This window comes from Candida margitis (assembly GCF_024628925.1).
Source record: "Candida margitis strain CBS 14175 chromosome Unknown scaffold11, whole genome shotgun sequence".
In the NCBI taxonomy this organism is placed as follows: Eukaryota; Fungi; Ascomycota; class Pichiomycetes; order Serinales; family Debaryomycetaceae; genus Lodderomyces; species Lodderomyces margitis.
The window spans coordinates 181,391-196,401 of NW_026261726.1; the positions used below are offsets into that span (position 1 = coordinate 181,391).

The 15,011-nt window shown below is 39.7% G+C and overlaps 8 protein-coding genes across 8 annotated transcripts; 5 read left to right on the forward strand and 3 right to left on the reverse strand. All coding sequences in view use genetic code 12, as the record gives it.

Annotated features, from left to right (window-relative positions):
• Positions 1 to 237: 237 nt before the first annotated feature.
• Positions 238 to 1,017, forward strand: YAF9 (Yaf9p; the record flags this gene model as incomplete). The annotated part of the gene is made up of 1 exon (XM_051814019.1): positions 238 to 1,017. One exon carries the CDS (start codon positions 238 to 240, stop codon positions 1,015 to 1,017), a length of 780 nt encoding a protein of 259 aa, XP_051674207.1.
• Positions 1,018 to 1,154: 137 nt separating this feature from the next.
• Positions 1,155 to 1,442, forward strand: CANMA_000201 (chromatin DNA-binding EKC/KEOPS complex subunit; the record flags this gene model as incomplete). The annotated part of the gene is made up of 1 exon (XM_051814030.1): positions 1,155 to 1,442. The coding sequence occupies one exon, from the start codon at positions 1,155 to 1,157 to the stop codon at positions 1,440 to 1,442; it is 288 nt and encodes a 95-aa protein (XP_051674208.1).
• Positions 1,443 to 1,828: 386 nt separating this feature from the next.
• Positions 1,829 to 2,362, forward strand: CANMA_000202 (uncharacterized protein; the record flags this gene model as incomplete). Its single annotated transcript, XM_051814041.1, has 1 exon — positions 1,829 to 2,362. One exon carries the CDS (start codon positions 1,829 to 1,831, stop codon positions 2,360 to 2,362), a length of 534 nt encoding a protein of 177 aa, XP_051674209.1.
• A 367-nt stretch (positions 2,363 to 2,729) lies between these two features.
• On the forward strand, positions 2,730 to 5,864 carry PEX1 (AAA family ATPase peroxin 1; the record flags this gene model as incomplete). The annotated part of the gene is made up of 1 exon (XM_051814052.1): positions 2,730 to 5,864. The coding sequence occupies one exon, from the start codon at positions 2,730 to 2,732 to the stop codon at positions 5,862 to 5,864; it is 3,135 nt and encodes a 1,044-aa protein (XP_051674210.1).
• A 42-nt stretch (positions 5,865 to 5,906) lies between these two features.
• On the reverse strand, positions 5,907 to 6,812 carry DPP3 (bifunctional diacylglycerol diphosphate phosphatase/phosphatidate phosphatase; the record flags this gene model as incomplete). Its single annotated transcript, XM_051814063.1, has 1 exon — positions 5,907 to 6,812. The coding sequence occupies one exon, from the start codon at positions 6,810 to 6,812 to the stop codon at positions 5,907 to 5,909; it is 906 nt and encodes a 301-aa protein (XP_051674211.1).
• Positions 6,813 to 7,218: 406 nt separating this feature from the next.
• On the forward strand, positions 7,219 to 8,280 carry RFC2 (replication factor C subunit 2; the record flags this gene model as incomplete). Its single annotated transcript, XM_051814074.1, has 1 exon — positions 7,219 to 8,280. The coding sequence occupies one exon, from the start codon at positions 7,219 to 7,221 to the stop codon at positions 8,278 to 8,280; it is 1,062 nt and encodes a 353-aa protein (XP_051674212.1).
• Positions 8,281 to 8,345: 65 nt separating this feature from the next.
• Positions 8,346 to 10,631, reverse strand: CANMA_000206 (uncharacterized protein; the record flags this gene model as incomplete). The annotated part of the gene is made up of 1 exon (XM_051814085.1): positions 8,346 to 10,631. The coding sequence occupies one exon, from the start codon at positions 10,629 to 10,631 to the stop codon at positions 8,346 to 8,348; it is 2,286 nt and encodes a 761-aa protein (XP_051674213.1).
• A 434-nt stretch (positions 10,632 to 11,065) lies between these two features.
• Positions 11,066 to 14,143, reverse strand: CANMA_000207 (tyrosine/serine/threonine protein phosphatase; the record flags this gene model as incomplete). The annotated part of the gene is made up of 1 exon (XM_051814096.1): positions 11,066 to 14,143. The coding sequence occupies one exon, from the start codon at positions 14,141 to 14,143 to the stop codon at positions 11,066 to 11,068; it is 3,078 nt and encodes a 1,025-aa protein (XP_051674214.1).
• Between the last annotated feature and the right edge of the window lie 868 nt (positions 14,144 to 15,011).

The window sequence follows — 15,011 nt, forward strand, 5'->3', positions numbered from 1 at the left end:
GCCCCCTATCTAAGTATGGGGGAAAGTTAGGTCTGACAAAAGAAGTCGACTATCCCATCTGTTCAAAACGCGTCTACTGCAAATACGTGATACATGTGTATCTCGTGCATAGCCGTTAAATAGTATTTCAATAGGCAGTTAAAGTTATTGGAAGAACCAAATATTCATTCTTATACCCACTGCTTCAAATGAACATTGGCTATTTGCCTATTCATTGCACCCATACCCAAGGCTCAAATGCATTTGGTAGCACCACATGATTTCCTCCTCTTTTTAAAAATGAGAGCATGGGATAAAATCATCAAAACCAAACACACATCAAAGTTCTTTAAATCACCATCGTTTATAATGAGTGCTAGTTCCAAAAGAATCAAGTTTGTTTCCATTTCCTTGCCTATTCTATATGGCAATCATGCATACAAGCTCACTCCAGAAATGAGAAAACCCACTACTCCACCTGATCATACACATGAATGGACAGTATTCTTCAAGCCAGTTCTAGGCGATATAGACTTGACGCCGTTGATAAAAAAAGTAACCTTCAAACTACATGAGACGTATGAGAACCCTATTCGTACAGTTGAGCACCCACCATATCAAGTAACAGAGACTGGATGGGGTGAATTCGAAATCATCATAAAACTACATTTCCACGCTGGGGTGGATTTGGGTATCAATGAGAAAAACTTTCAAATCTTCCATGCTTTGAAATTGCATCCTTATAATCCACAGCAGCCACAACGCGAAAGTGGCGAAGTCCACTCTATTTTATACGACGAGTTGGTATTCAACGAGCCCACAGAAAAAGTGTTTGAAATTTTGACAAGGAAGCCAATAAATCTTATACCGTATGAGCTATCTGATCCAGACAAGAGAGACCAGGAGTATATACGGCCAGATGAAACTGATGAGTTGAATCGCTTGGACGTTTACATACAAAAGATCAAGGAGGAGATAGAGAACCAAGTAGATCATTATAAAGAGATGGAACAACAGAAACTTGCGTTGACTCAATAGTACAGATATATAGTGTATAAAACCAATTTGTATTGAACTTTTGTACATGGTGCCAAATTTTCAAATCTTTCGTGCGCAAAAAAATATCAAACTCTTTGTCTTTAGAAGTTAAACCACCACTAGCTCACAAGCTTGCCATGCCAGAATTAACGTTAAACATACCTTTTCAAACGTCGAGACAAGCGACAATAGCCAAAAATTCGTTAAGACCAGACCCTGTGTTGAAAACAAGCGAATTAAAGATTGATTACGACGTGGAGGAGAATGTTCTCCGATGCAAATTCTCAGGAATAAGTGATAGAGTTATACGAGTGTCTATAAGTAATGTGTTGGACAACCTTAAAACTGTTATTGAATGTATTGATGAGTTTGAAGGTAAGGAAGATAGTCTATGGGAATTAGATGGGGTGCAAATGAATGGGTAGTGCAATATTTGTGGTTAAAGAGTAGGAGGTTCTTTATGGGAAACGATACTAGCTATCTTTAAAGGTCTTACTAGGCCCCCCCTCAGGGAATCAGAAGATCTTGTTTGTAGCGAGTTGTTAAGACCCACAATTATGAATTTTAGTAAACCAGGTTGAATTATCCAAAAGAATACCAAGGTGGGCTCTTTTGCAATGATCGAACGATACACTTGAGGTAATATATAGAAGATACAGTAAAAGATCTAATTAATGAGGTCACGTTTGCACCACTCTTACTCATCCCCTTCCGTCATAGTAGTGGTAGCGCAGCGATGCGTGGAAAACAATTCTCGTTTGTCCATAAGACCGAGGTGTTGAACTTCGTCTCTCCATACGATAGCACAAGCATGGGCTGGTTTGGAGGAAACAATAACACCGCACCTCCTTCTAAGGTGTCTATGGTCACTGAATATAAACCAGAGCCTAAACTGCAACAATATTTAGAAGATTTGCCACCAAAGTTTGAAGACACTGATGTTCCATCCAAACCACCTCAAAAGAACAATGCACAACCAACACTTGCCGACGCAGCAAAGTCGATCCAACTATCAGATTTCACGATAGACAGGTTTGTCAGTATGCCATGTTTTAGAGAGGCGATGATTACAGGGTTTCAAGCTATGGGTGTATTGGGCGTCATTACATTCTTGATTAGAAAAGATTTGAACAAGTCGCTAAATTGGTCAGTAGGTGGGTTCTTTTTGGGAAATATGGTTGGCTGGGAACAATGTCGTTCACTAAGAAGAAGGTCAATGCAAATGATGGAGAAAGCAAAACAAGATAAGGAGGAAAGGAATAGAAAGAAGTGGGAAGACTTGCAAAAGAGCCAAGGCAAGAACGATGACTTGGAGAAATTCAATGAATTCAATAAAAGGGAGTAGAACATGACTTACAGAAACTCATCTTGTACATAATATAAGGAAAGTTTTATATTAAAGTGATCCCTCCACCTCTCCCCAAGCTCTCTTTCGTATTGTTCCGATGTTGAGTGACAGCAAGGTGGACGGGTATCAATTCATCTGTAGTATACCTTAGATAGTACTATCAATGTTGCAGTCTTTTTGGTGTTTGTGCCGAAGAAAAAGGACAAAAACAGAAAGTTTGTTCTCTCCCCCCACCTTTCGGTATGAAAATTATCACGCTGACTCGGAAAAATCAATCACCAACTTTCTGTTTTTCTAGTTCTTTTTTTTTTCCACCCCACTTCAACAACTTTACAGAACTGTTTATACTATAAATTAACGTATCATGGATAATCATAAAGCTAAAATAGCATTCAAAACATTAAAGTCAAACTTGGTAAACTTGCCTTCCAACTTGACCAACTTGTTATTCACCGCCAATATCCAGGTTCAAGATGTCATTATAGAAATCGTGACATCACCCGCTTCGAGCCAACAAAAGAATTCTAAAAAGTCATATGCCGGTTGGTCAGGTATGTCCTCGTCTAGCTTGCAGAGCTTGGAGATTGACCCGATTTTTGCCCAATCATTGTCCATTCCTGACAAGGCGTCAATATACATTAACTTGAAGTTGGGAAATTTTGAAGCATCGAATATAAACTTGGAGCCTTTAACAAGCTCGGATTGGGAGGTTGTTGAGTTGAATGCCCAGCTCATTGAGGATAAGTTGTTGAGTCAAACACGGTGCGTGGCGTTGAATCAGATTTTAGTAGTTTACCCAAACGCCACTACATCAGCCAAATTGATTGTCACTGATATAGGGTCCACTGAACACAAATATGCTAAGATATCCCCATATTGTGAAATTGCCATTGCTCCAAAAGTGAGAAAGAAAAGCGAAGTTGCAGAGACCACGAGTGTTAGCAGTCAGAAGAGTGCCACTAAAAAGGAGGACTACAACAATTCACCACTGGTATTGAAAAGAGGAATCAGTTTACCACACAACTTGTATAAAGATGTGGACGATACTGGGTATAAAGTCTTTGCCAATCGAAATGAGCTTCCAGAGGGCTTTGATTCTTATGTTGCCGTGTCTATTCTTCCTGGACCGAATGATTTGAAAAATGCATTGGCCAATGAAAATGACATTAAGGAAAACAAGAGGATAGTAGCCGAACTAGCCAATCATAAAGGTATGTCCAACAATGTGGGGTTGTCTAAAAGCTTGGCTATCGCGTTGAACGCATACAAACAGACGGGAGATATCGTTGTATTGAAACCTGCCGTTAAGTGCTTGCCAAAGCGTCCCACCACGTTTGTCATCCACCCCTATGAAATTAATTCCAACAAGAAGAAGGAGGTAAATAAGACGAAAGCTTCCAAACTAACACAGCAATTGACCGAAGCATTGTATCCTCAGATTTCAACGACTACTGTGACTAACTTTGTCAAAATTCCTAGCATTGCCGGCACTTTACCATATGGCGGACTTTTGAAATTTCGCAAAAATGACAACTACAACGCGTGGGTAAAACCATACGATCTTAGTAGGAAAAAGCCAATCAAGATTGAGATTGGCGATGAATTACTACGCCCACAATCATTTATTCAAGAGTTGCAACAGGAATCTGCTCTCAGAGAGCAAGATAAGCCCATTGGAATTGAAAAGGCTGTAGCTGACTTGGTTGGCTCGTTTCTTGTTTCCGCCAACACTGGGACATTAGTTTACGGAAATTCTGGAAGTGGCAAAACTTTGTACCTCAAACAAGTTAGCGACATCTTGAGTCAAGATCATGGTTACTTTATCAAGTTTGTGTCGTGTGAAGCCCTCATTAATGAATCGTTCCTGAATTTGTCAAAAAGCCACATTTTTAAATGGTTACAGCAGTGTTCTTGGAATAAACCTTCATTGTTAGTTCTTGACAATGTTGATAAAATTATGAATGTCGAGATGGAGAATATGGATGCCTCAAAATCAAATCAAACTACTGAATATTTTATATCACAGTTGTCAAAGTTGCATAACCAGGCCAATTCAAATGTTTCAGTGCTTTACTCCTCGACTTCAAAGGAGAGCTTGAACAAGCTTTTGCTTGGTTCCCACTTGATTGAAAATTACCATCATGTGACTGCACCAGATAAGACTCTACGCTTCCAAATTATTGAAAAATACTTGACAGAAGATTTAAAGTGTAAATTGGACGTCGATTTGATGGATTTGGTGAGTGAGACCGAAGGTTACTTACCCAATGATTTGAAGATCCTATGTCATAGGGTATACCATCAATGTTTATCTAACCCCACCGTTGGAGACGATGGTGGAACTACTAATGTTGTTGAAACTGGACACATCGATAGTGCTTTGAGTGGGTTCACACCATCGAGCTTGCGAGGTGTTAAGCTTCAGAAATCAGGAACTAGTTGGACCGATATTGGAGGCCTAACTGAAGCCAAAAAGATTCTCTTGGAGACACTTGAATGGCCAACAAAGTATGCGCCAATATTTGCAAACTGTCCTTTGAGACTTAGATCCGGTATCTTGCTTTATGGATATCCTGGTTGTGGTAAGACCTTGCTAGCTAGCGCAATAGCTGGACAATGTGGTTTGAACTTTATTTCCATCAAAGGTCCTGAAATTTTAAACAAATATATTGGTGCCTCGGAGCAAAGTGTTAGGGAATTGTTTGAACGTGCTCAAGCAGCAAAGCCATGTATTTTGTTCTTTGATGAGTTTGATTCAATAGCGCCAAAGAGAGGACACGACTCTACTGGAGTCACTGACCGTGTTGTTAACCAAATGTTGACACAAATGGATGGTGCTGAGGGTTTGGATGGAGTCTATGTCCTTGCTGCTACTTCGAGACCAGATTTGATAGATAGTGCGTTGTTGAGACCTGGTAGGTTGGATAAAAGTGTCATTTGCGACATGCCCAACTATGAGGACAGGTTGGACATATTGAAGAGTATAACTGCCAAGATGGATCTAAGAGATGATGTCAAATTAGAAGAGATTGCTGAAAAGACGAATGGGTTCAGTGGTGCAGATATGCAAGGATTGGGATATAATGCTTACTTGAAAGCAGTTCATGTGAGACTAGAGGAGTTGGAAGCCAAAGACAATGCTGAGCAAGACCAAGATGTTGATGAGTCTGCAGTTGAATTTTTCAAAGTGGGTGATCAAGCCAAGCTTAAAAGTACCGACAGGGTCAAATTGTTGCACCAGATACAGCAATTTGTTCAAAACGAAAAGCTGGCAAATGGCCAGATTCAGAACTCAAAACTGACACATATCGAGCAGCCTAAAGTTCTCATCACTCATGCCAACTTTGTTGAATCGTTAAAAGAGACGAAACCCTCCATTTCTCATTCAGAGAAGACGAAATTGACAAAAATTTATTCGCAATTCATTGACAGTAGAGATGGTAATATGCCTGACGGGAGTGCCAGCAATGAAGTCGGTGGCAGAACTACTTTGATGTGAAGATGTAACATCTAATATAAACGCATACATTATAGACTCAATTTATACATTTGTTAATCTAGTGTAATTAGCTTCATTGTCATGGTCAAGCTTGCTATTGTTCTCTTCATCCTCCTCTTCTATAATTATCAAGTTGACGTAACTTCTCTCGTGACTGATCCAAGGAAATAATCTCAAGTATGACCAGAATCCAATACCCAACCCCAAGATACTACCAGTCAACACATCAACAAAATGGTGACGATAGTCGCGAGTTCTACTCAATGCAATATAAGCAGCCATTAAAAATGGGGCGGCACCAATCAATGTCCTCCAACTTCCGACCTTAGTGTTTGGTGCTTGTAATTGACCGAGCAAGAACAATGCCAAAAAGCTCAAGCCAGCAAAGCTTAGTGATGAATGTCCTGATGGTGTGGTTCTAAATCCATCTTCCAAAAGTCCCAAATTTTCCTGTGTACATACATCGATAGACACCAACGTGTTGATTGGGGTTGATGCATCAGGTATGCATCTTGCCAAAAAATCAGGACGGAGACGACCAATCCAGTTCTTTAGCACATCGGTGACAACTGAAGTTATCAACACACTCAAGCACAAGCCTACAACGGCCACATATGTGTTGTATAACTTGTATTGTGGAGTGGTGAGTAACAACGACACCACAATAATAATAGCTAATGGAATCCATGTAGAATATACAAACAACGCCGTATTTCCCACTGTCTCGGCCTCGGCAAATGGATGAGAGATGGTTAAGTCGTTGATGTAAAACTGTCTATGAAATGGTTTGATGTCGTATAGTATAAAGAACAACGCAATAAGAACAGCAATTAGAATCAAATCTGTAATCCTCCATCTTAAAACTGTTGGCGATATAAAACCCAAGTTTATGCGGTTGAATCGCTTGGTTGGATTACGAAGGTTGTTCAAGATATCTTGAAATGGCATGTTGGAATAGTCTTGTTGCGGTGTGTCAAGTGGTCTTATAATTACAGCGTTCGCTAGAAGAAAAAATAAAAATAATAAGAGAAGTAAAAAAAAAAAAGAGGAGGACTGAGAATTGATAAACCGCTGTGGTTATTGTCAAACTTGAAAGTATTAGCAACAACTCTTTGAAATTAGATTTCTATAGAAGAGTATATATCCTCTGAATCAAAGCAAATAACGATACACAACTTATTAGGCCCTTGTCCATATCTTCAATAAAATGGACAGCGAGTTCCTTAATCACGTGACAGTTTTTTCTTATTTTTTTGAAATTTGGTGCGCGTTTGGGGTCCAGTGATGAAAAAACATCTTAACCAAGACGTGTCTCTCTCATTTGAGCAGCGGCAGCAGCTGAGCCATAGTAACAATGACTACCACTTCTTACGAAGAAGAAAAGCTTCAGCACACACCTTGGGTTGAGAAATACAGACCCAAGAATCTCAATGACATTGCATCACAAGAACATGCTGTTAAAGTTTTGGAAAAGCAGGTTTCTACCGGCAATTTACCTCATATGCTCTTTTATGGTCCGCCAGGAACCGGTAAAACGTCAACGATATTAGCATTGGCTAAGCAACTATACGGTCCAAATTTGTACAAATCTAGAGTGTTGGAATTGAATGCTAGTGACGAAAGAGGTATTTCAATCGTACGTCAAAAGATTAAAAATTTTGCCAAATTGACTGTGAGTAATCCAAGTTCTGAAGATTTGAAAAATTATCCATGTCCGCCTTACAAAATCATCATTTTAGACGAAGCTGATTCGATGACCAATGATGCGCAGAGCGCCTTGAGAAGAACAATGGAAACGTATGCCAACATCACTCGATTTGCATTGGTGTGTAACTACATCACTAGGATTATTGACCCATTGGCTTCAAGATGTTCCAAATTCAGATTCAAGTTGTTAAACAATGAGAATTCGTTGAATAGACTAAAGTATATTGCCAATGAAGAACATTTAAACTTGGATAAACTGCAAGGCGAAGACGAAATATTGAATGAAGTGTTGAGAATAAGTGCTGGTGATTTAAGAAAGGCAATTACCTATTTACAAAGTGCGTCCAAATTGAGCACGAGTTTGCAACTGAATGACGATAAAGATGCAGGATTGATTACTAAACAATCAATTAGAGAAACTGCTGGTGTATTGCCTGATGATTTGATTGATAGGTTGGTGAAGACAATCAGGTCCAAAGATGAGGAGAAGTTGGTGGGCTTGGTGAATGATATAATATTAAGTGGGTGGAGTGCACAACAATTGATTGATCAGTTACACGAAGTTTTAGTAATGGATGATTCGATAAACTCGTTAATCAAGAATCAAATTGCTTTGGTTTTGTTTGACACGGATAAAAAGTTGAATTTTGGTACTGATGAGCATATCCAATTGCTCAATTTAGTTCTACAAGTATCAAAAGTTATATAGTTAAAATAAAAGACGTGTATTTTGAAAAAGGTAGTCTCATCACCTCGTTTCATTGTAGCCGAAATTTATTGTTTCTCCTGCTGCTGCTGTTGTGGTGGTGTTGGTTGTTGCGGTTGCGGTTGCTGTGGTTGCGGTTGATGTGGGTTTAGTCCTTGTTGCACTCCGCGTGGTTGTTGTTGAAGCCCAGGAGGTGGCATTTGCGGTGATCCTCCTTGCATTCCTAAGTATTGCGGTGGTATGAATCTAGCATTTGGATTGTTCAAAAATTCAGGTGGAATTTGTGGTTGACGAAACCCAGGTGGTGGACCTTGACCCGGTGGGAAGTTGGTTCCTGGAGGTGGCATAGGTGGCATGAACCCATTAGGAAACATACCTGGTGGAGGCATTGGCATGCGATTACCTGGGTGTTGCTGGCCTGGCTGCCCGGATGGAAATGGAAATCGAGGTTGCTGCCGTTGTTGTTGCTGCTGAGGTGATTGACTTGGATTTACCTCTTTATCATTTTTGCCTTGGTCTTCTTGTTGACGGGGTTGTTGCAGCGGGCTATATGGCATTGGTGGTTGAAAACCTTGTGGGAAATTGCCCATCTGTTGCGGTGGTCCCCTCATCCAAGGAGGAAATTGGCCTGGTGGAATCAAACCAGGAGGAAATTGATTTGGATTAACTGGCTGTTGCTGTTGCTGTTGCTGTTGCTGTTGTTGTTGTTGTTGGTTGTGGTGTTGCTGCTGCTGCTGAGGAGGAGCACCCCTATTGTGAACTTCACCTGCATTACCAACAGATGCTTTTCTATTTAACTCACCAGGCGGAGCGTTTACTTCAGACAAACTTGTCCCTGGCACATTAGATAGCTTCTGATTGGGTATACTATTCGATGGACGTTCAACTACAGGTGCTGCGGCTGCAGAAGAAGGCGATGGTTGAGTGCCTTCTTTCTTTTTCAACAAAGAAAGGAAAAAACTATCATTCGAAGATTGATGTGGCATAGGTGGTTGTTGTTGCTGCTCCACGGAAATCCCTGGTTGTGGTGGTTGCTGCAACTGAGCTCGTGATGGACCTTGTGGTGATGACCATGACGAAGATTCATTCCTTAATTGGGGCAATCTTGTCTCATTTGCATTCAACAAAGACGGTTCCGAAGAATATTGAGGTGTTTGTGGAGCACTCTTTTGTCCGCCGAAAAACTTGGAAAATCCTGGAGGAGGCATAGTGGCCAGAGCTTGCTGCTTTTGTTTGCCCTCCTCGGCACTCTTACCTACTTGACTAGCTTTTGGAGCACTGCTGGGTTGTTGGAAAAACGATGAAAAACGGGATGAACGGTTATTAGCATTACTTGATCCAGAATTTACTTGAGCTGGCTCTTCTACGGCAGCAGTAACAACCTCTTCTTCAATTGTTGGTTCTTTATGAGTGGGTTTGATAAATGAAAAGAAGTTATCAACTTCGTTACCAGCATTTTTCGCAGCGCTCTCATCGTCAGCAATTTGTTGCTGTTCAATTTCATCGTCGACAACTTCACCCTTTTTCCTCTTTTCTTGCAACTTCATTTGATATTTCCATTTCTCAAAATCCTCCACCGTTTGCCCCATGTTCAACATTGACATGTGAGCTAAATCATCTTCACCAGATTTACCAATTTTTCCATCACCTAGAATTTCATCATCCCATTCAGGTTCTAATTCTTCAGGTCCCTCGCCTAGTAATTGCGATATTTTTTCACTTGAAAGTGAATCCAATTCCTCTGATTTCACAAATCCATGACGACTACCCCTACGGGTGAAATGATCCGGCTTGGTATTTTCATTACCATAATGCTTGCCTCTTTCCCACGTCTCATTCTGATGCTTTTTAAACTTTTTACCCTTGTATGCACCATTCTCTGAGTTCAAGTTGTTACTCAAATGTCTGGGGTGTGGCTCGCGCTGGGACTTTAATCTCCAAAACGACATTTCAGGCAACAAATCCTTTACATGAGGCACGTCATCGACATCAGATTTCAATTTGAGCAATTGGTAAACCGAGTATATATTCTCTTTTCCTTGCTTTGAAGGTGGGATCGTATTTAAAAGGACCTCCAATTGCGAGACCTCAGCATTCTCTTCTTTCAAAATCGGATCAGTGTCTCCCATTCCCGGTTCTGGTGTAGATTCTTTTGCCGCGTGGGCCATCGCACTGTCCAACAACCTACTCAATGCATTCCCTGGCTCCAAGTTATGTATCGATGAATGAGATTGTTTCCTCTCCTTTTCCGGACGCAGCTTATTTTGATTCGACGACAGCAAATTCGATACGTCCTTTTCAAGTGTGACAATTGATGGATCCACAAAGATTGGATTTGATGTATTTGATGACATTGGTGGTGATCTATGCCTAAGGGTGGGGTGTAAACACGTTTCTGTATAAATCGTCCTATTCTCAGCAATGTAATTGACTACTGCTAAAGCAAAACAATATCACAATGGTATACACAAGTGATGCAAAACTTAACTGATGATTGTGCAAAGACTGACTTTAAGATAATTCCTCTTTGATGCACTCACCACCTTTTCGTAATTAAGAAGAAGAAAAAAAAGAAAAAAAATGGTGATAGTTCTCTGTGAGGGAAGAGAAAAAAAATGTGCCCAGTTTACACTACCAATTTATCGTAATAGGACAGGATAACAACAGTAATTTCTATATTGTCTAAAATAACTAAATAATAAAACATAAAACATATGGAATGGGTATCACGTTAATGGAGCCACTCATCTGAAGTAAAGTAAAGTTCTCGAAATTTGAGTTGTCCTTTTTAATTACTTAAATATGGTAAATTCAATTTCATGATTTCTCGACACATAATAAACCAATCGATTTCTCGTAAATAGTGAGTTCCATCATGGTATCGTCCTATTGCTGATTCTTTGCTCTCACTATCTCCGTCATCATTACCTTGCTGTATTTTCCTTTGCTTAAGACCTTGCTCCCACTTGAACAACTCGTACATGAATCGTAAATTCGGCTGGATGATAATATTGAGTCTCCGCACTCTCACATATAGATAAGCCATGGGTAAGCTGACCTGGAACCGTTTCATAATCTCAGCGATAACTACAGTTGCACCTCGGCTGACACCTACTCGACAATGCACTAATATCTTGGTATTCCCACCAGTCTTGACGTATTCTTCATTGATGAAATCGAGAATTTTGGGCAATTGTTTTGATAACTCGTCAATTCCATCATCCTCCAAGTTATTTACCTTCATTATGGTATCAATGGTCGTATCCCAATGAAGATGGCGGTGGTGGTGCTGGTGGTGTCTCTTTGGGTGGATGTTAATTATCTCGATATTTTCATCGTCTTCATCAACAACAATGTCATTGTATTTGCGGAACTTGTACCCATTTAACCAAGGTAAGTTCTCACCTACAGAAATCACCTTTTTAATTCCCAACTTGTTCAACAACGGTAAACACAGAGCATGCTTCAACGAACCGAGATACAAATAAGGTAGGACTTTTGATGGTATTGACCCTTCAACTTCTTTCACCCAGTCAATGGCAAACTTGCGTGCCTCAATTTCCTCATCCTCTTCATCACTTGACTCTGACGACGAACTCTCGTCACTTAAAGACGAATCTTCGTCATCATTGAATATATACCCGAATTTGGAATTTGTGTTCTTCTTTGGCGCTCCCAACAAAATTTCATTGATCTCTGCTGATGATATCTCCTCCATTTCACCCCAGTTTGTTTCACCTTGTTTCAGCAAGGGACTATATTTTCTCAACAATGGCTCCAACTTGCGAAGTATCACCACATCACTATTGAAAATATAAAAAGGGCGTCCAAAGTCACGATGCAACTTGAGCATTGCCTCATCCAATGGGATGTTTAGCGCATACATCATGTAGCAAAACACCAACAATGATGACTCAGTATATCCATCCGAACAATAAATCAATGACCCTAACCCCTTTGAAGACATGGATGAGGAGTACAAGTAGATCAATTTGCAAGTGTTAACAATCAGTCGAAGATTTTCTCGTTTGCAGTCACCAATACCTATTGACCCCAGAGGTGGGAACAGCAAGTGATGGCTTTCTTGGATCTCTTCGCTATCATGAGACGATATGGTGTATTGAAACAACAATTCTGCCAATTGTGTCGCATCGGGGAATGAAGCGTCTGAGTGGCATTGAATGAATAGTTTGTAGTTGAATTTTGGTTGTGGTAGCAAGTTTATATAATCTTGCGACAGTTTGCCCATATGTGAGATTAAAGAATTTTTTGGCATACTATATCCATCAACTGAGTTGACAGGATCTGTTGCATTTACAGAGATATCTTCTTGCAAGTAATGAAGCATGATTTGATGATCCCAAAAGTTCCCCACAAATACATTCTGGCATATTTTAGTTGCCGTCGACATTAATGTTGTTTCTATCTTTTCGCTCAACTGGAAGTTGTTATCCCATAGAAGCAAAGGATCCTTTAATTTGTAATGGAGACCCAAAGTCGACAACTTCGAAGAGTGGAAAAAGCTTCGTAGTGGTGCATTCAACTCTATCTCACCCACTTGTTCGTACGCATCACTAAATGGTTCATCTAAAATGAAAACCTTTCTCTCTTGGGCACTTATCCCCGATGATTGCTCCTCGTCCTTCTGCGCCAACCATAATACCCTCGCAATTGACTGTATTGTCTCAGGGTCTGCTCCGTAAACAACAAAATCCGAGCACGTTGACAATTTAGCAACCTGAATTTGGAAATTTCTCAACGAGATGCCTCTATCGGGGTCCAAGTTTAAAAAGAATGGCACAACATTGAGTTTAATACAGTCGGCAGTGAGTACATCTATCATCTCCTCTTCCTCTTTGTTGCTGAAGTGGTTGCTAAACTTTTCATGATCAATACTTCTCCAAATCAATGCAACTATATCTCTGATTTCCGATTTGGATATATCGATTTTTTGTAAAATCTCGACCAACTTAACCGTGTTGTGGATCTCAACTGGTACAGACCCATCAGTGACACACATTAAAAAGCCTGAATTTTTAGGTTTTGCTGTTTTAAAATCGGTAAAGAAATTGGTATTGGTAACTCCCAACTTTTGTTGTTGCTGCTGCTGCTGTTGTGAGAAAAATGACCTTTGTGCAAAGTTGTCCTCATGTAGCCCATGTAGCCATGGGAACATCACGTTTGTGGGTGGAAGGATGGAGTTGAAATACGTTTGAAACATTTCTTTGAGCTGGTGTAAAGATAAATGGTCAAAAATGAAATAGCTTATTAATTTTTGTTGCTCTTCGGGATGGGTCATCGACAATTTTGTTGTTTTAAATCCAATCCCATCACATACATCACAAGGATGAACATCACCTTCAAGCGAGGCTGGTTCGTTGTGACATGCGCAATGGCTGCAAGAGCTCAAGCTTCCAGTATCTGTAACATCTGTCTCGTTGTTGGGGAGGGAAAAATTGAAGCTCCTGAGTCTAGCCCTAAATCTATCCCTTTCATATAATAAATCGTTTGATGATGAAGATGACCTCTTGCAAGCTTTGTGTGGGTAGGAAATAAATTGTGTGGAAGAAGCAGAAGATTTCAATGGTGTGACCTGCGGGTGTGCTTGAGAACCTGAAGCACTAATTGATAAGCTTGGTATGGACAATGATGATGTACTCGTTGCAGGAGGTCTGCTTTCATTGGTAATACTGTTTGTGTCAAGAACTGACTTTACATCATGGCCATGCTGAGAATCAACGATATTAATTGACGACGAGGACGATGAAGATAAAGTAGACGTATGTCCTGCATCGTGAAAAGATGAGTGTAAATCGATGACCCTCGATGGTTGATCTATTTCTAACTCTGTGATATTGCGACTCATGGGTTCAATGATATATAGATCGTGTATGTGAAGATGACCATAGGATAGGTAAAAGTTTAATCGTGCTGTTTTCTAAACAGCGCTGTGTATCTCGTAGTAAAGTGTCAACTGATCTATTAGCTAATCTGGTAGATAAAGCTAATTTTGGCTCTAGTGTAGACTAACTCCTGTTTTTAATTTGTGGTTGAATAAATTAAATGGTGTGGGGTGGAAGAGAAACACTTCTTGTTACTGTTGAAATAACAATTGGAAAGCAATGGTAGTAACCTTTGTTTGGCTAGGTTTGAGTAAAAATCTGTGGTACTCAATCAGTAGTATTAATGGGTATCAACAACTATACTAAGGGTATAATTTCAGTTTAGATAAAGTTACTAGTAAAGTTACTGTGGATTTTGAAATAACTTTTTTTTTTCTTATTCTTATTCTTCTTGTTCTTCTTATTCTTCTTCTTTTTCTTGTTCTTCTTATCTAAAAATAAATTCATCATTCCAAGAAGAAGAAAAAGAAGAGAATATCCTACAGACTTTATAATAACTCTAATCCTTCAATTCCAAATATATAGTTTATGTAGTATATATATATAGTCAACTATAGAAAACTTTAATGGGGTTGATAGTTGAATTAATCCCACACTAAGAGCAAAATAGAATACTCATTTGATGTTTCTAGTTTTACAATTCGTTTGACTTTTGGATGGATGACACTTGATACAGACACTCCTTATATAATCTATTTATAGTAATGTTTTGTTAAGTTTTCATTCATTTGGCAATTACATGGCCGGTTCTATTAAAATAAAAAGAAACAAGAGGCAGTCTCACACACACCTCGCTAACTAGCCACTACCATCATTTCCCTACACTGTAAC